General features: G+C 41.1%; 1 protein-coding gene across 3 annotated transcripts in view; it reads left to right on the forward strand.

Moving 5' to 3' along the window:
• Nucleotides 1-25,396, forward strand: part of pax5 (paired box 5) — a 51,407-nt gene extending 26,011 nt beyond the window's left edge. For 2 of the 3 annotated variants that reach the window (XM_058062179.1, XM_058062265.1), the window contains 6 exons: nt 2,847-3,031; nt 10,483-10,615; nt 16,630-16,731; nt 21,469-21,555; nt 22,467-22,553; nt 24,277-25,396. In XM_058062179.1, the coding sequence (XP_057918162.1) occupies nt 2,847-3,031; nt 10,483-10,615; nt 16,630-16,731; nt 21,469-21,555; nt 22,467-22,553; nt 24,277-24,359 (677 nt within the window). In that variant the 3' untranslated portion in view covers nt 24,360-25,396. The remainder of the gene's footprint in view (nt 1-2,846; nt 3,032-10,482; nt 10,616-16,629; nt 16,732-21,468; nt 21,556-22,466; nt 22,554-24,276) is intronic. The other variant, XM_058062355.1, reaches the window with a different exon arrangement.
• The last annotated feature ends 203 nt before the right edge of the window (nt 25,397-25,599 follow it).

Genomic DNA, 25,599 nt, shown 5'->3' on the forward strand with positions numbered 1-25,599 from the left:
TTTGTATGTGTGTGTGACGGAGACGCAGCAGAAAGCAATAAGCTGGCTGAAATGGTGCCATCAGAGCTACATGATTGATCAATTGAATTCCATCATGGGGACTGGCCGCTGGGATTAAATGGGTCGCTGTGGGTTACCAGGCTATAGCATCATACTGGCTTTATCGCCACTCTGATTGGTCTGTCACCACCAGAGACCTGCAGACCTTACACCCGAGTCCCACTCGCGAGTGTATGTGTGTGTGTGAGAGAGAGTGTAGTAGTAGAGAAAGAGAGATTATGATCAAGGAGTGTGTTTGTCAGAGTAGATGAAAAGGGTTTTGTGTACTGAAAAGGTTTGGTGAGTTTTTTTTTAAGCCACAGAGAATGATGGACAGAGGTTTGTGTCTATAAGACTAGAAGACTGACCCTTGACATAAACCAGTTTTCACCACATATTCTAAGAAGTTGCGTCTCCAAGCAACCAAGATCACACTTATTTTGTAAAACGTAGAGAGCCATAAAACTACTACAACTCCGGTACCTCATGATACATTCCAGGCAGATAACAGATAACAGGAACTGATGAAGCTCTGAGTTTGGGAGGAAAACCCTAAGAAATACATCACATCTTAGTACATGACAGAAAACCTGCATGTATTGTATATGAAAGCCTATACGCCCATAACCAAAAGGGGTGATCCGGTGACTTCAGATCGCCCAAACACATGAGATGTAAATCTTTATATGGCATTACACAGCCAAAACCAATTGGAACCTGCATGACCGATGGAAGTCCCAGGAGGGGACACGCACAAATCAACATTTCCACTTCTAAAGGTTGCGAAAATTCAGGAAATAAATACCAGAACTACTGTGACTACTACTTGTCACGCATATAAAATACAGCCATTGTGCTTTAGAAATACTGTTTCTAATAAATTAGAAAAGGTGAACCTGAAATATAGTCATGTGAAAAAATCGGGACATTCATTCATTCATTCATTTTCTACCGCTTTTTCCTCACGAAGGTCGCGGGGGCGCTGGAGCCTATCCCAGCTGTCTTCAGGCGAGAGGTGGGGTACACCCTGGACTGGTCGCCAGCCAATCACAGGGCATTGTTATTATTATTTATTCTAAATTATTTAAATTATTTGTGCAAATTACTGTTTACGCTGTACATTGTTCATATCTGATGTCATCTATTTATTCTCCACACTATTATTTATTATTATACGGGAGCCAGGCAACGACATTTCATTGGCAATCTATCTAAATCCATCTATCTATCCATCTATCCATCTAATAATGTGACTTTCGCAGTCCTTGAACGCACCAGATTTAAGACGGAAAATGTGGGAAACACAAGTTAATATAGGATAAAAAAATCCTTACTGGAAGTGCGAAGGATACTAGATTGTGTCACGATTGAACAGTGGCAAATGAAGAGAGAAGGGGAGGATTCTGGAGCTGAATCTAATATAATAATTACAATAGTGACTGCAATGTAACACCTGTGAAAAGCGAGGATCTGCTGTATTTGTCAGAAAAATAATAGCAAATGATAATAATAATAAAAGAGGACACCCTGTGGGTTTTTAGCACGACTGTAAAACGGCTAAACAATCCATTCATTTTCTATGCTGCTTATGCTCAGTCGCAGGGGTATGCTGGAGCCTATCCCAGCTGTCTTCGGGGCGAGGTACACCCTGGACTGGTCGCTAGCCAATTACAGGGCACATATAGTCAAACAACCATTCACACTTGCATTCATAGCTATGGACAATTTCGAGTCGCCAATTAACCTAGCATGTTTTTGGAATGTGGGAGGAAACTGGAGTACCCGGAGACAACTGGGAAGACTTGGGAAGACTTCCGTTCCAAGAAAAATAAATTCCTCAATATGCAGGTTTACTTTGATCTGTAATCTGTCCCAGGCTGACTGGCCTGCATAGGAACATGTTGCAACCTCACCCTAATGAATTAGCATCTTATATTAGTGATGTTGCCATATGTCATCATTCTTTGCAATTAGCGTATGGTTAAAAAAATAACCTTCTCCTAAATCAATACTGCTCATTTCTTTCAATACCCGGTTGTTTTTTTTTTTGGAGTCTGCTCAAATGCATCTGTATTTTCAATCCAAATCAAAAGGTAAAAATATTTAAGCCCCCCCCAATACTCCATCATAACCTGTCTGTCATATTCCCACTGAACACACACACACACACACACACACAGTGAGTGACCCCAGGACTAAAATAGGCTCTCAGGACCAGTTTGGAGCGATGAATTGGCTCTCTAGTGTGGGGGATTTTCACCCTCATCCCCACCTTTCCCCTTTTTTTCTCTTTATCTATTTCTCTGGTTCTCCCTTTTCTAATCATTTGCGGGCCACGACTTTTCAGAGTTCTTATAATTGTCTGCTTCAGTCCTTCAGCCTTGCAATAACTGCAGGATACGAGAGCTCACTGTCTAATACTGATACCGCTGCAATATATATATAGTTTTGTGACAGGGTGTGTATGGGTGATGCGGCGAGAATGATGGAGAAGGGAGAGAGGGTGTACTTTTGAGAGATCAAGAACTAGAGGCGGCGTACGCCTGGTAATGGCTTGCATTTGTATAGCATTTTCTCGCCGGCTCCACAATCGATGGCTTTAAATCAGCTTGGTGAGGTTTATTTCGAGTCCGTGCTTAAATTCTCCGGCCTCTGAGATTTATTTTTATCAGCTACCTTTCCATCAACGTTCTCAATCTGGCATACAAACCGGAGCCCTGGCATACATACATCTTTAATTCTCCCCAGTAAACAACCTGTGTGTGCAAGCCCTCTTTAGACATCAACATTCCCTCATTCCCTTTCAGGTCTGCAGGAGTCACCGCTGGCCAACGGGCACAGCCACAGTGGGCGGGACTTCCTCAGGAAGCAGATGAGAGGAGAGCTGTTCTCACCGCAGCAGATCGAGGTATTGGACCGCCTGTTTGACAGACAGCCATCCTGTCCAATCCAATCCAGCTCTGACCTCTATGTGAGCCCAGACCCTGGCAAGGTAAGGGCGTAGCACAGTGCAAGACTGTGTGGGCGGAGCTTGAGTTTGGGTGATGGGCTTCATTGTGAGAAAGTTTGTTTTTCTTTGTTCTGATGGGAGACTCTTTGAATGTTCTGAACTCCTGTTTCGATACCAGTGTCATACAGTTGCTCATGTCTACTGTAAGCGATGACAAGTAACTCTCTTACAGTTTATTATTTTTTTCATAGATTAAATAACAGTTCCTGTATGTCTTAATAACTAAGACATACCTGCGTCGACAACCCCAAGAATCATTTAAAAATACCCCGTCCGGAACAGCTGGTTAGCTGTCCAGTCTTATGCAAATGAACCACTGCCCGTCCCCCTCTGCTGCAGGGCATGCCAGCATAAGTAGGCATTGTGTTACCATGACTGGAAACATGGCTTCCCAAGACAGTACAATACAGGGGTACAGTCTGGGGTACAGTGTATGATTGCAGACCAAAAGGAGACTGAAAAACTGCATGGACAGTAGTTGTTATAGATACATATGCACGGGTCCTTAAGAGTGGTCAGCGATAATGGCGATTATTTTTACCCTGTGCATACTGGAATGTTCCTTGGATTTTATTTTTGGCAGAACCTGAAAATGACAGTCAGAGCCCTAAAATCAAGACAGTATTGACTTCAGCCTTAGCGAAGCAGACGTGCTTCTTCTGCATTTCTGACCAAGCTGTTGAGCTAATGCTAGTAAATAAAATCCATACACTTTACTCTGATGTCCTTTGCGGCTGAGCGATTTAATGGTGTCAATCTATGCATCCAACAACACTGCGGCTCTATGTACTTAGCTTTGGGCTTTGACATGATAGTCATTCTGTGTTGGAAAGAAAATGGTGAAGGCAGTTTAATATCAAGTAGCCATATTGTTATGTCACAATAGGCCCCTAAAAAATGACTTGACACTTGACAGTTAGGCAGACACTCCAAAGACCCAAATATGTGTTAAAAAAAAACCTCACAGCTAGGAGACCAGGGTTCAATTCCACCCTGGGCCATCTCTGTGTGGAGTTTGCATGTTCTCCCCGTGCATGCGTGGGTTTTCTCCGGTTTCCTCCCACATTCCAAAAACATGCTAGGTTAATTGGAGACTCCAAATTGTGAGTGTGAATGGTTGTTTGTCTATATGTGCCCTGTGATTGGCTGGCGACCAGTCCAGGGTGTACCCCGCCTCACGCCCGAAAACAGCTGGGATAGGCTCCAGCACCCCCGCAACCCTTGTGAGGAAAAAGCGGTAGAAAATGAATGAATGAATGAATGAATGTCCCCATTAAAGCTAATGAATGACTCAATGGCTGCACATTGAGTATATTAAGCATGTTATGACACCGTTTCTATGAAAGTAAAAGACAAAAAGACACTGAATCAAGGTGTGTCTGCATCTTGTTGTTGCATTTAAATTGACCTCACGCCCTTTGCCAGCCATACACTAATGTAAATATGAGTGGAATGGACAGGTGTAATAACAAAACAACAAGAAGCTACCATTTGTGTTCCCTATGTGAATAGATTAAGGAAATAACTATGCTGCAGTTTCAAAATGACAATTATTTTCCCCCCATCTTTAAATACATGCCTCTTTCGCTTTTATTGACTTGATCAGTGAAAGGGCAAGAGGACAAACACACAGTGGTGGAGTTGTAGCGTGTAGAAACACGGTAGGCTACAGCCTTAGACCTTAAGGGCAGAGTCGGGCTTTTTAGGCCATTCTTTTTGCTGTGACCAACATGGAAAGTGGAGTGGCACAGGGCGAGAGGTCGACAGGGATTGGCTGGAGTAGCTCTATAGACTTCAAGTCCATAGTATAATAGTCACCATTCATAGGTCAGTGTCCTCTCTGAGCCAAGTCAAGCCACTGGGGTCTGATCGGAGATAGGGGTGTTAAACTCTGGGTCGCTCTGGGGGTCAGACTGGCTTTAAGCGCCGCATTGTGATTATAAAGAGGTGCACACACACACATTCCTATCTGTCCCTCTACCTCGACTCCCTTCTATCATCTGGTCGACTCAACTAACAAACCCCCACCCACCCATTTTTTCCCAGTCTGAATTTCCCAGAGGAAATGATTGACAGTCATACCCTTAACACTGACACAATGACGGCCACAGCTCAGCCTCTTTGCTATTTGGACCTCAAGCTTATTGTTGTATGGTGTGGTTGCGGTCAACGAGTGGTCTTGCTGTGATAGACATTTCTAAAAAACGCCCATAAGACTTTGGACCTGCTGTTGATGTCAGAAAATATCATCATCTTTAATATTGAGTGTCTGTGCGTCAACTTTTCTCACATTTGGTGCTCATAAACAGGCTCTGGGGTCACATACTGTTAGAACATCATTAAAGGCCAATTTTGCATAATAGAGTTAAAAAGTTCCATTCTCAAAAGGAAATCATCCTTTATCCGTGAGCAAAAGACATTCCTTCCTCTTCCTCTTTGTCTCAGACCTTTTTTTTTTTTAATCTTCCCTCTTGCTCATGTCGTCCATCTCCCTTGTAGTCTATTAAAAGGCGCACTATTAATTTGTGGTGGAAGGTGTGTCTGCATGTGTGCTTGTCACAGAGTGTTCATTTGAATTTCCCTTCAATCACTTCCCATTAGTCAGATGATAAATCAGCTCGGTGATGCAATGATACCACACTTGGTGCAAATTCTCAATGTTTCCAAGCAAATCGCTAACAAAATTGTTTTTAAAAAAATGTATTGTCGAAATACAAAAAGGTTTCTAACAGTTCCTCAAAGCATCAAAATGCCAAGGTTGTATTATAACAGGGGTTATCACCAATATTATAGCTTCATGAAGCATACCCTAATAATCCAAGCTGAAAATATCGTACAGATTTTGAGAAAATATGTCATTAGCACTGACAGATAACTTAGTAGCCTAGACATCTTTAGTCATAGTTCCCCATGGTCGCAGTGCCGGCTGGGATTGTCCGGGCAAAAGCTACAGTTTATATCAAAACAAAAACAATCTGTGAGATGTGTAACCTGGAAGAACTTGTTTCCCCACAATGCTTTGCTTTTGCTATACAAAATATTGTTTCAACTTTTTAAATTATAATGAGAGTGATTACACAGATTGCTGTTAGTACTTGGTTTGAAAAAGTTATTCTTCAAACAGTTCCACAGGCCTGATGAAATTACAGTGTGGGTCAGATTGACATGTATGCATTATAACAACCCCATAACTAACCTCATTATAAATTTATATCATTAACCTGACAATAAAACCATATTTTATTTAAGAATAACCTATGCAATTATTGTAATTTCTGGGATTTTTTTGTTGTTTATTTAGAAAAGTATAGAACCCTAAATATGATGTTTGTAAATGTATGTTTATCTTATTGCGCTACATGGCATTTGAAATATAAAATGTAATTAAAATCAAATTTTAAAAGATTTTTGCTACTACTCATGTAGTACTGTAGATATTGTCTTTACCTCATTAAGTGTCCGGTAAATAGAAGTGAAAAAGTATCAATATTGACAATTTTCCTGCAGCATGAGGCTTTCCATCTTAATTGGCAATACAGCACGTATCCTCCCATGCAGACCGACTGCACACTGTCTTGAGTGGAGATGATTTCCTATTCCTTACAATCCCTTTCTCCGTTTGTGGCCCATCTGCGAGAATTGTATTTGTTTATAGTCAAGGCTTTTTCCATCAGGAGAACACAAGAAGGGGGAGAGAGAGAGAGGAAGCGACAAAGACAGAGATGGAGAAATGGGAAGCAATTTGGGGAATGGAGGAAAGGGGAAATACCATTATGCAAATGGCCTTCTGCGACACGACCAAGCAGGATGCGCGTGCGTGCGTGTGTGTGTGTGTGGTGGAGGGTCGATTAGGCCTCATCTGTTATTGATGTGAGATGTGGACCAAAGCATTACGTCTCTACCTGTGTCAGAGTCTGTATCCCGAGCTGATGTGTGTAAAGTAGGGTTACACGGTGAAAACATGACTGATACCATTAGTGTCTTCATGGGTCTTCATGGTAAAGGCTCTTCAATTAGACCATGCCTCACATCATATTTGTCCATATTTAAAATATATTAACATTCCAAATTTGACCCTAGTAATGTTCGAAGTTCACTCCTAAAGAAATCCAGTCCTGGTGGTTGCAGTGATGTGCATTACACAGCTGACGCCAACTGGCACACACAGCAAACTGCTGCTCCCTTTGCTGCCCCACTTAACCACAATGCAAGAAAAAATTAATTTAATAAAGTCAAACCATGTGGTGTAATTGTCCGAAACATAAAACACATGCAGAACAGTAGGACTGCATGTTTTTACATACATACGTTCAGGCGTGGAAGAGTTACATTATAAAAACTTATTTTTTTTTTTAGACATTTTGCTTGTTTTCTCCTAGCTCCAGATATATAGTATTATGGGATATCAATCCAAAATGAGGATTGTTGTGCTTTGGAGGAGGTCTGCACCCTGCTGAGTGCCTTTTCCGGTTATCTTATTTGTGTGAACCCCCCATTATTTTGAGGTTAGTGAAGTGAGATTGGGCGGCACGGCGGTCGAGTGGTTAGCGCGCAGACCTCACAGCTAAGAGACCAGGGTTCAATTCCACCCTCGGCCATCTTTGTGTGGAGTTTGCATGTTCTCCCCACATTCCAAAAACATGCTAGGTTAATTGGTGACTCCAAATTGTCCATAGGTATGAATGTGAGTGTGAATGGTTGTTTGTCTATATGTGCCCTGTGATTGGCTGGCGACCAGTCCAGGGTGTACCCCGCCTCTCGCTCAAAGACAGCTGGGATAGGCTCCAGCACCCTCCGCGACCCTCGTGAGGAAAAAGCGGTAGAAAATGAATGAATGAAGTGACATCTCTCACTTAACTTCAACAAGCTCATCTCATCTGGATTCATCCACGTCCACCAACTTCCTCTGACTTTCCCCCAAATCTACCTCACACCCTGCCTTCCATTTCTTGCAGCCCCGTCACAACCTACCACCTCCCACCCTAAACCCCCTTGCGTGTCCCACAGCTGCGTCCCTCCTCTTTGATGAGGGCTGATGGTGCCGTATGAGCGGCAGAATTGACAACATTTACGGGGGCGAATGAGAATGATCCATCTTCCTTAGCGGGCCTGTCACCCCACTGGCCAAACTTCATCATGGCCAATTACCATAGCAGTCCCTCCTTCTTCTCCACTGCTGCATCAAACACCCCCATCTACATGGCAACATGGACTCATTAGACACTATTATAATAGGAATGACAGCAGCCAAGAAAGAAAGTGGGGTGAAGGGGGAATTGCTGGAATTGCACATATGAAGCGTTTAAAAAAAAAAAAAAAAAGCTACAGGTGTAATGTATGTGTGTGGGGCGGGGGCCGTCACCTAGAGACGAGGCTTCAAATGTGGCGAGGGGCTGCAGTACAGTGCAGTATACGGCGGGGGGGAAAGCTCTTATTTGGCAGGTCACAGTCCAGTGGTTGTGTTGTGTTGACGAGCACAGGGGTGTTTAAGAGGTCAGTGAGCACAAACACACACTTACACTTTCAACAGATTCTGAGGTATTAAAAGGGTCACCGCAAAACGTTCACCTCATCACCCAAAGGAAATTCTGATCGCTTGTCGTTTGTGTACACAAAGCGCAAACACACAACCACAGACACACATCTCTAGGCAAGCCAGGAATGGGATGCTTCATTTTCTTCGTACGCGCGACATACCGGTCATAAATGCATGACAACTGTAAATTCCAGTGTATAAGTCACACCCACTAAATTTAGAGGAAAAAGTACATACATATATAAATGTATAAATATATATACATGTCATAAAATGGCATATTGGTTCATGAACACCAGACTTCTCACTATTTAACAGGAGCCAATCATTTTTTGTGAAAAAAAAGTCACGATGAGCTTGTCAACCCACTGAAATTGCAGGTCATTACTCAATATGGCTCACTGTGTTATCTAACAAAGAACACTAAATATGAAAAATAGACAAATACATACCAATATGAACAAAGTAAAATGGATGGCTGGATGCTGCCACTGCAATGCTGCCTCTGTTTACCAGAGGAGCTCAGAGGAAAGGCTGACGCCATCCGCAGTGCCGTGGCAGGCAGCAATGAATGCATTGTTCAGACGCAATGCATTATGGGAAACCGTAATAAAAAAAAAACTTGCCACATTCCAAAAACATGCTAGGTTAATTGGCTATTCCAAATTGTTGAATATGAGTGTAAATGATTGTCTATATGTGCCCTGTGATTCGCTGACGACCAGTCCAGAGTGTACCCCGCCTCTCGTCCGGAGACAGCTGGGATAGGCTCCAGCATGCCCTTGACCCTCGTGAGGATAAGCGGTATAGAAAATGGATGTATGGATGTATTGGTACATGTTTGTATATTTTTTCTGGTATACATTTTGAGTGTTAAGTAGCTGTGTGATGACTTTAGTGTTCCTTGTAAGATGACACCTTGAGTCAGACTGTTATATTGTTATATATAATGACCTGTTTTGTTGTGAGTTAACTGATAGCTGGTGATTGGCTCCTACCAAAGAAAGAGCTTCCATTTCCTCACCGACTCACTCTTGTACAGGTGCGCACACTTTTGTTGCCAGCTATTTAGACTATAATGGTTGTGTGTTGACTCATTATCAGAACACTCTACTGCTATACAAACTGTACACTGACTACTGTAGCTTCTGTACGGAGTTGTTTGTAATGACCGAGTCGGTCTGTAATTTGTTATCATACCTTTTCATTGATCGTACTTTGGGGTCAAACGCATCTAGTGGATGTGTGTGAATGTGGGAAGTGAGTGAAAGACCAGATGTGACTTACTAAATTGTAGATTTATGCAATGGATTGGTGTGCATGAAATTAAGAAGAACTAAAGGTCACACATTGACAATAAAACTGGAAAGATTTCTTGAGTTTGAAGACATTACACCTTGTTTTACCTTGTGTAACGTGTGTGAGTGTAGTACATTGGATGAGCGAGTATGTGTGCTGAGATAATCACACTTGTTAGTGTTGTTGGTGTCTAGAGAGACAGGAGGCTTTTTGTGTCAGCTTTGGTCTAAACATGCGTGTGTGAGTGTGTGTGTATGTGTGTGCGTGTGTAAGAGAGAGAAGAAAAAAAACAAGTTGATCCTGTGATTGTCGACTGTTGAACTTGGTAGTACAGTAAATCCTTGTTGTAAACAGATCAATACACCCTCTGCTGCAAGAATGCCTTTATACGTGTGTGTGTGTGTGTGTGTGTGTGTGTGTGTGTGTGTGTGTGTGTGTGTGTGTGCCTACACGAACGTCAGTCTTTGCTACTGTGCTCTGAAGAAGCAGCAGCATCATATAGCAGGACCAGACCAAAAATCACTCTTTATTTACGTATGTATGGCTAACTTCTAATGTGCAATATCCTTTTTCCTCCACTTTGTGTGTCTCTGCCCAGACGTCAGATTACTCCTCCATGGCATCTCTCGCCGGTGGACTGGACGAAATGAAGAATAGTTTGACCAATCCTGGCACAGGGGCGGAGTTAGGAGCCAGCGTGGCTGGCCCACAGTCCTATTCAATAGTTCCAGGTAAGACGATACTGTAAAGTGGCATTCTTCTACTTTAGTGTCTCTGAATGGTTTGATCTCCTGTTTCCATGCCAGTACAAGACCAAAGAGTTGGAGGTCTTAGTAGAGAACACCTAATTTCTCATTGCTCAGCAAACTAGTTTTGACTGCAACTAATATCACCTCTGCAAATTGCAGTGAAATAGTGCACTCTGTTTTGCCTCAGTGACCATGATTACGGTCATCAACAGTTACCATATCCATCCCAATATAAGACAACAGTTTTTCTCTTTGAAAACGGTCTTAGGCTCTTGAGGTTTTTTCTAAACAGTCGTTGAAGATAGCAAACAACAAAGGACAAATTGTGATGTAAACTTTAAGAGAATGGTGATTAATTAAGCCAGGGGTCTCAAACACGCGACCCACTAGTTTGAGGCCACCGCCTTGATATGAAAGTTTAATGTTAGTGCGGCCCGCGCAAGTTTGATATGGTTACTGTATGGTATCATGTACCCAGAAAAAATTATTACGTTTGATTAATGTTCATGTTAAAGGTTAAATAACTGTTAATAGTTATCCTCCATATCCGTGTGGAAGTGGTAAGTTTTTGGCTATTTAAGTTTAAAGGAAATAACTTGAAGGCTACCGTTTTGGTCGCTAGCTCTCTAAATTGTGAGTTAGCATGTGTCTCAAGACCCTGCAATTGCGCAATATGTTGTAAATAAAAAAAGTATAAATGTGACTATAGTCGTGTTTTATCATGTCTACAGGGCTCTAATAATGCTTTGTTCATTTTAATCTGAAAAAAATAATTTGTCTACCCACCAACTATATGTGGTTTCTTAAGTTTTTATTATTTGCAGTTTTATTATTATTATTATATTTATTTATTTATTACTGATTGATTGATTGATTTTCTTTATTCTTGATTTGTTTATTTATTTTTCATCTTATTTTGTGTAGAAAAATAAAAAGTAAGATATTTGAGAACAGTGGAATGTTTTATCAGAGCTTTTCTTGTAGAAAATTGGAACCAAAGCAAAGTTTTTTGTTTTTGTTTTTATTTTTAATATAATGCGAAAACCTGATGCGGCCCAGTCTCACCCAGACCCGAGCTCCAGCTTCCTTGGGACCATAACATCTCCATGAATATTTTTAATGTTGCTGTTCAAAATAGGATACATGCGTTATGCATTTAATCATTCATTGGTTGATAATATGCATGGTACCAAGCAATAGGAGAGGTAACACAAGTGATAGAATGTAAATAAGCCGCTAATTTTAATATGTCCCCCCCAAGTGTGTGTATTTGAGCAATTTAGTTGTGCAAACACTACAAAATCATCTACTGTATATGCACTCTATGTTTTTCAATCATTTTTAAACCCCCGAGTGTACCCGTTTAATCCTCACATTAGATGAAGAAATAAAGTTATTCATATGGCAAATTCTGTAATCCCTATAAAGTCTACTTGAGCTGTGCCTTGGGCTTCACTCAGGTACTCTTTTTTTTACACCCAGCACAATGATTCACGGGACTATATTATCATGAAAGGACAGAAACAGCTCATTTATACACTGATGACACGGCACCAAAAGTGACTGGGTGTTCAGTATCTTCATCTAGTCTTAAAAAGCCCTGTGGTTTAAATGTTCAGAAAGAAAGGTCTATGGAGTGGTTGGAAAAAAAGAAAAGCAAACAGCCCATATAGGGGCACTGGGAGAGGCGGTTGTTAATTAAGAGTAGACCAGGGAGCACTCGGACAAGGCTTCAGTGCTCCCAACAGTAATGAGGGGAATCATAGAGCTGGGACTATGGGATATGCGGGAATTGGCTCTTTTTGGCCGTCTGTAAACCACTCAGGAATATTACCTGCCGGAGCCGAGACAGAGATAAAGAGAATATTCCACTTCTGCTTATGCATGCAAATACAGATATTCATATTCACGCGTACATATTTGGAATATTATGCATTAAATTCATTTAGCACCCGTCTGTTCCCTCAGAATAAAGCTCCCCCTAGAGGGTGACACGTTAATGCACCCTGTAAGTGTTGCAAAATGTATTCACTCAGTATTCCTCTTGGATATTAAACACGCAATGAAACACTAGACATTCCCATCCTCCATGTTTTGGAGGGATGGGGATCATTTGGGGCCATTTTCAGCCTATGACTTGTTTATTATTTGCCTGCAGCACGTTGTAGAAACACTAAACACTAAACACAATAACACTAAAAAACTGCAAATTTGAAAATTACAGCAAATGTAATGTAAAGAGAAAATGATTTTTTTTTTAGAAAATATATATACTATATAAAAAAGTCAAAGTGGCCCACAGTGATGTTAGATTTTTCTGTATATAGCCCTCAGTGGAAAAATTTGGACCCCAGTGTTATTATATAACATCATATAGCATATGCTGGTACAATTCAACTAAATTGCTGCAGCGCTTCATTAATGATGAAGATGTCAACTGATATTGATATTGACAGCAGCTCTTCCCTCAAACTAATGTCAGGTATGAATGTGAGTGTGAATGGTTGTTTGTCTATATGTGCTCTGTGATTGGCTGGCGACCAGTCCAGGGTGCCTCTTGCCCAAAGACAGCTGGGATAAGCTCCAGCATACCCTGACCCTAGTGATGAAAAGCGTCATGTAAAATAGATGTGTTTGTGCTGACTATGTCTGATGCCATATAAGGGCCAGTTGGAAAGGGCTGATGTTTAACATCACTTATTCTCGTCATTCTGTTTATTTGTAATGTGCAAGATGGCCGTTATCATTAATAAATGGCAAGAGGAGAAGCTGAATTTTAAAACACAAGTGTGTTAGAAAAAGACCACTGTGGGCAATTCACGAGTTCCCTGTGGGGAATCCCTGATCCAGAAGAGCATTTGTTTGGTCAGGGGTCACTGATGTTGGACTTGAGAGATTTTTTTCCCCCAGAAATGAATTAATAAATGATCAGTTTTGTGGTAGACTATGGTCTATTATTAGTCACAAAATATTGAAATGCAAGTAATATGTAGTATTTTGGTCACTTGGTGGCAGTAATGACAAAACATTGAGACATTACCTTACATCACATTATTTTCATGCCTTAACACTGCATATCCTCCCATCCCGTGTGGAAGTGGTAAGTTTTTGGCTTAAAACTGCACTTTTGGGGGAATTCATCCACATCATCCACAGTTCTTATATGAAACATAAATACACACACTTTTCTGTGCAGTTTACAGCGACAAAAGACAAAAACAGCAAGTACGTGGGAACTAACTATGCATGTAACGGGACACACCTATCTTATCTTTAAAGTATTAGCCCGCATTCTATGTGTTGGTTGTACTAAACGGACTGTGTATATAGGTGTGATATCAAGCATTTTGTGTGGGAAAAAAAAGTTTTGTTTTTTTTTTACAAGTGCACTAACAACTCTTCATTTGTTGTGATGCAATCGCTTGGAGCAATGTCCTCCTCATCATATACTGTACATGAAGGCTTTCCATTAATGGCAACATGGTATGCCACTAAGTGTAGCAAGAATACCGCAATTTCTATCAGCATGGTGTGGCAAGCTCCATATTGACGCTAACAAGTCAGGCCAGACTTGACTTTGTCATGAACAGAAAGTCATAAACATGTTCACATTACACAACTATTCCATTTAATAACATTGAATATCAACCAATTAACCGCTATAAATATGGGACGACTGTAGTGTGTTAGCTCAGAGGAAACTTTAAACTGCACTGGCTAACATATGCACAAATACACAAAACACGTTATAACACACACCTCTTAGGATCGGCCCCACACCCCACCCCAGTTGGACTGCAGAGAGTCCATTTCTCTGCTCCCTTTCTGCCTCAACCTCCCTCCACCCCGTCCCCCTCCTCGTGCCCTGTGCACTGACCCTGAGCGGATGAGCAGTCCGCCTGCGCTAATGCCTCGCTGTCGCGTCAAACACTGAGAAAAACTTTACTACACAGAGACAGCAGAGAGGACAGGGGGGAGGCTGACGTAGGAAGGAGGATCTAGAAGGAAAAACAGACAAGGTTAGGTTGGTTGGATGCTTTATTGATCCCCAAGGAAATTCTGCTATTTCGTTTCTTTTTCTTCACAATTAATTTTAGGTTCTATACTACAGTATTTTGCCACCGTTACACCCTTTAAAACCAGGTTTTCCCATACACCCGCTAGTCTTGAAAAAGGGGACCACCACCCCGGTCTGCCAATCCAGAGGTATGGCTTCCGACCTCTATGCAATATTGTAGAGACCTGTCAACCAAGACAGTCCCTCAACATCCAAGGTATGAATAATATATATTTTTCAAAATAGAGAACAAAACTGATCAAACTGTTGTCTGCATGTAGTCCTGAACTTTCCACTTCCAATACATTGATTAAATACACATGTTACATTAAGATATGAGATGTTATCATTCATTCATTCATTCATTTTCTACCGCTTATCTTCACGAAGGTCGCAGGGGGTGCTGGAGCCTATTCCAGCTGTCTTTAGGCGAGAGGCCGTGGTACACCCTGGACTGGTCGCCAGCCAATCACAGGGCACATATAGACAAACACCCATTCACACTCACATTCATACCTATGGACAATTTGGTTTCACCAATTAACCTAGCATGTTTTTGGAATGTGGAGTACCCGGAGAAAACCCATACATGCCAAGAGTGGAATTGAACTCAGGTCTCCTAGCTGTGAGGCAGGTATATTATCAAAACATCCTGTTTTTATCGTTTTATCGCATGAATTCTGTCACATTTTAGCACATACTCTTCCGATTGTGTTTTTTCTCCTCTATGTACCAACTGCACCTCCTCCAATCTCTCTCCTCCCTGTTAGCGGTGCTTAAGTGGAGGGCAACTGAACGGGATTGATGGTGTTAGCATGTGAACTGTTTATGATGATGATAAATGTGTGTGCAGGATGGTGTGTGTATGATGATGATGATGATGAATGGAGGGCTCCTGCTCCACGCTCACACTCACTGACTACAGCATGCAAACACAGAGAAATGATTGGGGCCGACACACTGTCATGTCGTCTAATGCAGTTATATATCCTATCCAGCCACTGACAGACAGACGATGGGGTATTAATAGGAAACGTTGGGTGAGGGAGCTTTTTATAAATGAGTATAGTGGTATGAGGTTTTAATAAATAATCTGTGTGATGGGCTCAGTATAGACATAACATAAACCTGTTTTTTATGAAAGGCTAATAAGATAGCAAGTCTATAAATGTCATGTAAGAGTCATAGCTAGCACTTGCCAGTCATTCCTGGTGATTAAATGTAAAAATCCAGCCGTTCACCCTGGCTGAGCTGTCAACATGTCGTTCAGTGCGATTCTTAAGGCATCGAGAAGGGAGGTTTACCATAGTACTTTAGCACAACCACACCGCCCTGTTACATAGTATACAAATTAAAGTTAAGGGTTTAGTATGGCGTCATGAAGAAGAAGAGTTTTTGACCATTTCATGGACACAAGAATAATATGGCATTGATCAGAATATAAGATGACTGACTATAAAACCCTTTTAAAACACTTTTCCCCAGGTAGTCTCTCTGTTGGTAAGTCATTGGCTTGTGTGAATGTCAGTAAGAAAAGCTGTGAGAGATGTCGCTTGGCCCCATCTATTGGTTTGCATGTGTAAATCTGTAGATCCAAAATATAAGACAACCTGTCTTTTTCAAACCATTTTCTATAGGGAAACATATGGTATCTGCCACACAACCAGGTTGTTCTGGGTTCTGGACTCCCTCAAAAGCCCCATAGGCTATGGAAATACATATAGGAAGACACAAAAAGCCATCATGAGACAATCAATGCAACTCTGATGAATATAAAATATATATTGGGAAAAAAATAACAACCAATATGTGCTTGATCTGATGCAGAACTAACTGCTAACTGCTTTGGATATTTAAAAATGTACTGTACCACTTTCCTAACTGTTGATCACTCCAAACAGGAATTGATCGTTTTCTGTGTGTGTGTGTTCCATCGCAGGTCGAGACCTCGCCAGCACCACCCTGCCAGGCTACCCTCCTCATGTTCCTCCCACGGGACAGGGCAGCTACTCCGCCCCGTCCCTCACTGGCATGGTACCAGGTACTCCTAACTATTGACTTTACACTACTTGCCAAACACCTCCGAAGATGAATCCCAGTGGATATATGTGTGTGTGTGTGTGTGTTTTCGATACATTTATCTAGCGCTTCCTCTTTCTTGTCTGCCAATGCTACGACTGACAATGCTCCCAGTGGGGTGGCATGTGTGTGTGTATCATTAGAAAGCAGCCACAGTAGCACAGCTGTCCCTCCTCAACATTAGTAATTTGTTTTTAATGAGAATCACCAGTGACCCACGACTAATTCATTCATTCCCTTCCACACTGCCTTCTCAGCCGCTTTTGTGTTTCAATCCTGGGGCCGCCATCGTGGCTCTCGTTTGTCTTTCTCTCTGCCTCGCACAAAATTTTCAGTGCTTGGAAGCAGTAGAGAAATATGAGCGATTCAAACAGGAAACGATGCAGGTAGAAAAACAACAGAAGTTGTAGCAAGCCAGAAAAAAGTAATTAGTTGTGGGCAGGTCAATACCATAATATTCCTTTTCTATGCCGCTTATCCTCACTAGGGTTGTGGGGGGGTATGCTTGAGCCTATCCCAGCTGACTTCCAGTGAGAGACGGTGTACACCCTGGACTGGTCGCCAGCCAATCACAGGGCACATATAGGCAAACAACCATTCACACTCACATTCATACCTATGGACAATTTGGAGTCACCAATTAACCTAGCATGTTTTTATATAATATTAATACCCCCATACCAAAGTTTATATTAGTGGTAACTTTTCTCATATTTGAAAGAACAGTTTGAAACACATTACCAGGACTTAAAGTCCCCTGTTATGTAAAATGGACTTTTTAATTATATTCTAACAATAATGTGTATGCCTACAGCCTTTTGTCCGAGCAACAAACATGAGAAAAATCGCTAATTTCCCTCATTTGCTCCACTTTTGTGCTTAATCGGTTTTGAAATTTCCATGACGTCCTGAAGGAATAGCCTCCTTCCTCATGGACAGATACCACCGCAGACTCACCTCAAGCTATACTTACAGTGACGTGCAGTGAGGTTCAAGGTGGTTGGAGCACTGACTTCTATCGAGAATTTTTAATGTTAATCTAGGTAGCTCATTTAGAGGATGACCACCAGACAGGCGTGGACAAACACAGCTCATTAGCATTAAAGCTACAGACACACAAAAACAGTTTAACACAAAACGGTTTACTAAATTTGTTCTGGACCAAAAATCACTTTATACTCTTAACTGTTTCCTGGTGTTATCCTCCCAAAGTTACTGTGTGTAGGTATTGGGAAATAACTACACTCAAACTGTCAGGTCAGTTTGGATAATCCACAATGAAGATGATCGAGAACACACCAAACACTCCAAAAATCACAATTACGGTTCAGCAGTAACAGCTGAAACAGCTGAAATCCTGCATAAAGTAAACAATAATCTTCTACCCAAAAAACAAATATCATTCTTATTCTTCCAACTCTAAAAACGTTCAGCATATCAGTATGTAGAATCAATTTATGGTAATGGTAATGGTTTTATTTCATGTGAACATGCATCAGATTACAATTGAGTGCATCCCATAATCAGTTCACAGTTCCACATGTCCAAAAGGAGTAGGAAGAAGCAAAGCTTATTAAATCCTACCCCTCCATCTGGTACTTTTACAATCAGTAACTGTTACATTTGTTCACTTCCTGCTTTTTAATAATATACGTCGTACCAAAGTACAAGGTGATATGAGCATCCAATGACATAATGTGTACCATAGTAAGTATCAATATAGTGATATATATAGCACATCATGACTGGTTCAAGACTCTTCATCCTTGTATTTAGCAAACATCAACTGCTTGTATTGTTTCTTGAATTGGCTCATCGCTGTGCATTGTTTGATTTCCTTACTCAATCCATTCCTTAGTTTGATTCCACATACTGAAATGCTATGGCTTTTTAACGTAGTCCTAGCATATAAATGTTTCAAATGTAGTTCTTCCCTGAGATCATATTTCTCCTGTCTTGTAGAGAAGTATTGGATGACATTTTTAGGTAATTGGTTGTTTTTAGCCTTATGCATTATTTTTGCTGTTTTTTTTTTAGCAGTATTTGTGATTTTAGAAATAAGGAATTAGTATGTTCTCTGTAGGCGGCATTATGAATTATCCTTACTGACCTTTTTTGCAGTACATTTAGCGAGTGAAGATTGCTTGCTTATAGTTATTACCCCATATTTCCACACAATAAGTAAGATATGGTAGAACCAGAGAGCAATAAAAGAGTGTGGAGTGATTTCTGATTGAGAACAAGTTTTACTTTGTTCAATACTGAAATATTTATGGAACGGATTGAGTAAAGAACTCAAATAGTGTAGTCAAATGAGCCATTTTGAGAAACAGTACAAGCAGCTGATTTTACAAACTGAAACTTTTATTGAAAAATACTATAATATGTGACCTTTATGTGGAACAACAATTAGTTCGAGAGTGTGACAGCACTCTCAGCCAAAACACTTAAGTCCTTAGGTTTGGTTAACTCGTACAAGATGAGTTGTACTTGAGGGAGAACAGCGGATAAAGGAAAACAGGATGTACCAACACAACACATCACATGAACTGACCCAACTCTAACTAGAAATAAAGGATGACACGAGAATCAACAAACAAAAGTAAAAATTATCTTGTTTACAAGCATTTGCCCCACTCATTCACTCTGTATGACACGCACACACGAACACTCGCTCTCGGTGGACGTGTATGAACAGCACGTCTAAAGATGGTCTAACCCTGTCGCCCTGTCCCCATGCGCTCACCCCATCCTGTCCTCAGGTTTGACAGCATATTTGTGTGCACTTGTGTGATGTTTGTGTGTGTGCGTGCGTGCTTTTAGTGTGTGTTTGTTTTTAACATAGTACGACCTTGACACTCACGCGCTACACAAGGGAGACCCGCGAGCCTCGTCTCTCCTCTTTACCTCCCCCCTCCCTTCGTCTCCTAAACAACCTGACATGTTGCCGTCACCACGGTGATGACAAGGGGAGGATGTTCGCACCCGGGGATGCCATGGAGACTGCATCCCGACCCCACCTGACAGATGCAGACACACACACACACACACACACACTTGTAGTTGTGGGTATAATGTGGGAAGGAGAACTTTGTTTGTGCAAACCAGGATGAGACAAACAAACCACTTGAACACTAAAAGTCTACTCCCAGCCCAGATGTACCGGAGTTCATCTCCAAACTTTGCTCCTCTGGCTTCCGCTAAATGATCCTCCTTTTATGTCCACCCTGTCTAATATTATACCTTCATTAAGTAAGCAACTCTCTTCTCCAGTCTCTCTCTCTTAGTGCAGCAGGGGGCTGACACTCTGAGGGGGTGTTGGAGAGCACTGAGGCAGAACCGACAGAACGAGAGGGAGAGGAGGGATGGTGTTGAGGAGGAGGAGGAGGGGGAGGAGGGGAGCACCGGGGTCTGTGACTGTCAGCGATGGGAGAGGGATCCCCCGGGAGGAGTTGAGGGTTCAGGAGAGAAGAAAGAATAGAGTAAAAAAAAAAAAAAAAAAGAGCAAGTCGGTAGCAGGAGGAAAAGGAAGAGGTGGAAAAAATAGGAGAAGAAATGGAGGAAGAATGTTGTTTTGATGTGAAGGGTGACAGGTTGGCTGTAAGGCAGACCAGTGCAGGAGTAGGAGGAAGGAGAAATTGAGGGGAGAAGGGGGTAAGGGTGAAGGGAAGCCGAGAGAAATGCGAGTAAACTCCAGACAGGAGGTAGTAAATGAGGGAGAAAAACTACACTATCATGCACTGTATAAGGTGGGATTGCACTCGCAAAGAAAAACATCCACCACTTCCATGGCAGTACGGGATTTAAACGCAGCAAAAGTGTATCTATGAGATAATTACTACAATGACAAATGCACTGGAACCTCATTCACACTTATGGACCCTAAATTAAAAATATATACTTGATGTGCACTTTAGTGTACTTCATATCGGTATTCATGTCATTGTGCAGGAAAGATACTATGCATAAAGTAAGGACTTGATGGACAGATTTATGACATATTATTAAGGGTGCACAACAATTATGGAGAGCGAGAATTTTTGGGCTGATATGAGGAAGTATTACCGATTAATTTGATAACAAAAATAGCTACATTAAAAATAAAAATGCTCCAATGAGTGCAAGATTGACAAGATCATGTTTCCAGCTGGTACGGGATCGTGTCTATCAAGATTGAAGTGCAACTGGAAAGTTCAATTTGTTTGTTTTGATAAACGTTTCCACAATGAAAGCGCTATGCTCACCGGTCCAATTCATGGCAGCAAGTGAAAAATAAACAAAAAATTGCATTATAAAGAAACAAAGCAAAATGGCATTATATGAAAAAAATGGCATTATATGAACTTTTCGAAAATTAAAACACTTTTTTGTTCTTTACTTTATTTGCCTTTTATTTAGCCTACAAATGTGCCTGACCCTGTCTAAGCATGACATGTCATTTAGCATTTTAACCAAACCAAACGTGACAAATGGGAATGCAGCCTAAGGCAGGAGTTTTATCCTGGGACTCACATTTTTACATAGTCATTTATTCAGGTCTCACTGTTATTAAAGCATTTTATTAAGAAAAATTAGAGCGCTTATGAGATGAAAGAGATTATGGCAGTACAATGAATAATAATTCCAACCTGGATAATTGTTGTAGTCTGTGTAATTTGCTAAACTTGACGTCTTTCTTGTTGTTTTATTTCCCATTCAGGAGGCGATTTCTCCGGAAGCCCTTATTCCCATCCTCAGTATTCCACATACAACGAATCCTGGAGATTTCCTAACCCGAGTTTATTAGGTAGGTTTTGACATAGAAGTGTTTCGTGAAGAAATGTGCGCCTGATTTTTTTGTTGAAAACAACATAATGCGTAGACCTTTATAGCCATGTATAGTACAGTATGTGTTTGTAAGCTAGCTCTTGTACTAAGCTAGCTCTTGTACTAAGCTAACTCTTCTACTCATGAACCACTGGACGCAAAAGGTGTGTAAAAAAAAATATATATATATCAAAGTGGTACCCCGCGTCTTTTAATTTACAGTAGTGCAGTATTATAAAACTTTGAGGATATCGCTTTAGCATTGCACTCTATATACAGTGGAACCTCAGTTAGCATCAGCCCCGGTTAGCATGTTTTCGGTTAACATTGAAAAGTTCTGTCACAATTTTGCCTCGGTTTACACGCATTCTTCGGTTACAGTACAATGTGTACTGTATATAATATATAAAATATTCTAAAAACATAAAATATGTGTTTTTTTTTGTTTTTTTTTGTAAATCATATTACATCCTATTAGCTAGCCAATCAAAATGCCAAATAGAACAGGTAGTCTGCTGGATAAAGAAAAAAATTGAACACAAAAACAAATTATTAATGTTTTACAATTATAGTTTTACGTGCATCAAGTAATTCTGAATGCATATAAACGACTGAAAGGGATGAATTGACTTGAATTGACCAAAGACACAATGAGATGACCTTCACCTTCCCGTTTTCAGTCGAAAACTGAAACTTCCGAAATGGAATTATGCTAACCAAGGTTTCACCGTTATTGTTTTCATGATGAAACTGTCATTGTCAAGTTCATGGCCTAAACGTGCACCGATGAAGAGGTAACTGTGTAAATGTCAATAGGGTCAGAATCCCGCTGACCTTTGAGTGTGTGCCGACACATTTGCTCACCTCTTCTCCCCTCCTCTGCCTCCCAAGTGTTTCAGCAAGATTATGGGTCTCTCCTGGGGACGGAAATCGGTTGCTCCTCCACTCTCTTCACCAGCCAGGCAGGACAGATGCAAGGTAGGCTGGACAAAAAACACAAAAGCAGACATTAAGAGAACAGCACACATAAAGACAGAGGATTTAGGAGGGATGGCACATGAAGGACCAGGATGAGAGTAAATGAAAAATGACAAATGAAAGAAAGTTGAGTTAAAAATAAAAGAGGATTGCAGGTTGCCCTGAAGTCTTTGACTGAGACTAAATAGTTTGTCAGGGCGGCTTAACGCTTCACTTCCCCAAAGAGCCTCCTGAGATTACCTGGACTGTGGACAGACATAACCTGTCAACACACAGCCAAGTAGACTGATGGATGTCACACAGACAGGTATATTTGTGCATGTGTGTGTGGTGCTTTATTTTTTATTTTTTATTTTTTTATTGCGTCAGAGAGAGAGTTCCAATGCATCTGGCAGGTTACAGTATTGAATTGACCTTTTCCCTTAGGGGAGAATAGACTCAAGGGATCAGTAGTAGTAGTAGAGCTAAGTACTCAGTGTGTCAGCTGAGACTGTCACTTGGAATTTGTGTGTGTGTGTGTGTGCACGTTATATGTGTTTGACAGAAGTGGCTACACATTTTTTTTTAGAAAAGTTCACATTATTTATTGTATCAAAGGATAGAAAATAAATGTTAATTGTTTTCCTCGTCCTATTTCATTATGGTTACTTAAAAGTCCAAACTCTACTATTTTACCACTATAATAAATAAATAAATATATAATAAATATTCATCCCTCAACAAGGACATTTTAAATTGTATTTTTTGGGGTGGGAGGGTGTTATAAAAAAATGTAGATGTTTTTATTGAACATGTTAGAGCACAACTTGTGAATCCTTACCATTCGTACATTGGTCAATAGGTGACAGTCATTGTTTGTTGAGACCACCACCGAGGCACCAGACTAGAATTTTATGATAATAATGGTAATACATGAAGCAAAATCATAAAAAAATGGCTAAGAAATATGAATTTTTAATGATACTGCAATCTACGAATTATGTCACTCATATTGAAAACATGATTACGTTTTTTTAAGTCTACAAGCCAAGTCATCTTATATATTATATAAATTATATAATATGGTATGTTGCTTAACTGGGGTTTGAGTTCAATGGTGCGTTCAATGTCCATCCATTCAATTTCTATGCCACTGATCCTGACTAGTGTCGTGAGGGTATACTTGAGCCAATCCCAGCTGATTTAGGACAAGAGGCGGGGCACACCCTGAACTAGTTGCCAGTCAATCACAGGGCATAAATAGACAAACAACCATTCACACTCACATTCAGAACTATGGGCAATTTAGGTCACCAATGGAATGTGGGACAAAACTACCCGGAGAGTACCACCGTGCAACTGCAACTCCTCCAATGTCTCTCCTCCCTGTTGGTGGTGCTTAAATGGAGGGCAACTGAACGGGATTGATGGTGTTAGCATGTGAACTGTTTATGATGATGATAGACAAACAACCATTCACACTCACATTCATACCTATGGACAATTTAGAGTCTCCAATTAATCTAGCATGTTTTTGGAATGTGGGAGGAAACCGGAGTACCCGGAGAAAACCCACGCATGCACGGGGAGAACATGCAAACTCCACACAGAGATGGCCGAGGGTGGAATTGAACTCGGGTCTCCTGGCTGTGGGGCCTGCGCGCATGCCCTTGCGTTCAATGTTATGATGGACAATTCAAAATTCCAAACTGAAAGTAATAACCAACCTGTGTTTTCCCAATAGGGTCACCGTACTACTACAGCGCAACATCCCGGGGGACGGGCCCTGCCACCACGGCAACAGCCTCTGCGTATGACCGCCATTGACACCACCCACTCAGAGGAGGAGGAGGAGGAGGGAGGGGGGAAAAGGAGAGCACCAGCACCGCTCAGTACAAACCTGCCCTGTGCCCCGATGACACAGATTTGGACTTGGGTGAATATTTTTGGACAGCCATGGAAGCCTGACCTTTACACTGCTCGCCTGTAAAGCATTACATGATGCGGTGCTGCAGGTAGGCTCCACTCAAGCATTTCACGAGTACGTTTTCAAACATTTGAGTACGCTCCTACCACACTGTCTTTGTTTGCGATGTTTGTTTATGGTCACGTACAAATCCAAGAAACACACATGTATAGCCGTCATTAAAAGTGTTGTGATCTTCTGTGTATGAGGGTTGGGATTTTTTTTTTTTTTTGTTCCTTTTTGGGCTGCAGCAAAATCAGATGACTTTATCTAACCTGCTGTCAATCATATTAAGTTCTATGCCATGTTACGATGAAGTAAAGACAATCCAACTCACTCATGACCAAACATTCTCAATGCTAGCCTCATTCCATACGCAAAGGGTCCACTTTTTGACAAAGCACAGACCTCGAGTGTAAAATCCTTTGTTGACAGAAGGTCCCAAACAGAAATCAAACAGGGAGTGTGTTCGTGTACAGGAAGGTGCTATCTAACCCCCCCCCCCAAGATTTATTACTCATCAAGAGCTATTTATAATGGAGGAGAAAGAGTAATATATTAAGCTTTTTTTGCGCCGCACTCTGCCATGAGAGTGAATGCCTGTAGCAATTTATAATGTGTCACGCTGTTGTGCTATAGAATAGTGATGATGATGATGATGATGCAGTAAAGTCTTTTAAAAATATTCTTTGTTTATAATGTTTTGCAACTGAGGTTTTCTTGTTAAAACGTTTATCCACTTCATGGTTACTTCCAAAAGTTGAGTCTGGAGTCTCGCGTTCTGTCTTTAAAACTCCCCAAAGATGGGCCCCCCTCTAGTGGATCGGCTGACTATCTACAAAAGCACAAAGAGACGATCATCCGGTTTGTTTTTATTGGGGACTTTTGCTTTGGAGGAATTGAGGGCTCTCGTTGTCGTTTTAATTTGGCCCTCAGCTGTTAAATCGCAAAAATATTTATGTGGAAATATTGCATGAAAATTAAATTGATTTCTTTCCATTTTCTCTCCCGTCTTAGTTATGCGCTGTGACAATTTATGGCACCAGGGTCGAGGCCTTATAGCATATTCCTAACAGGAGGGGCCATTTTTTTTTTTTTTTA

This window comes from Doryrhamphus excisus, chromosome 1 (genome assembly GCF_030265055.1).
Source record: "Doryrhamphus excisus isolate RoL2022-K1 chromosome 1, RoL_Dexc_1.0, whole genome shotgun sequence".
Lineage (NCBI taxonomy): Eukaryota > Metazoa > Chordata > Actinopteri > Syngnathiformes > Syngnathidae > Doryrhamphus > Doryrhamphus excisus.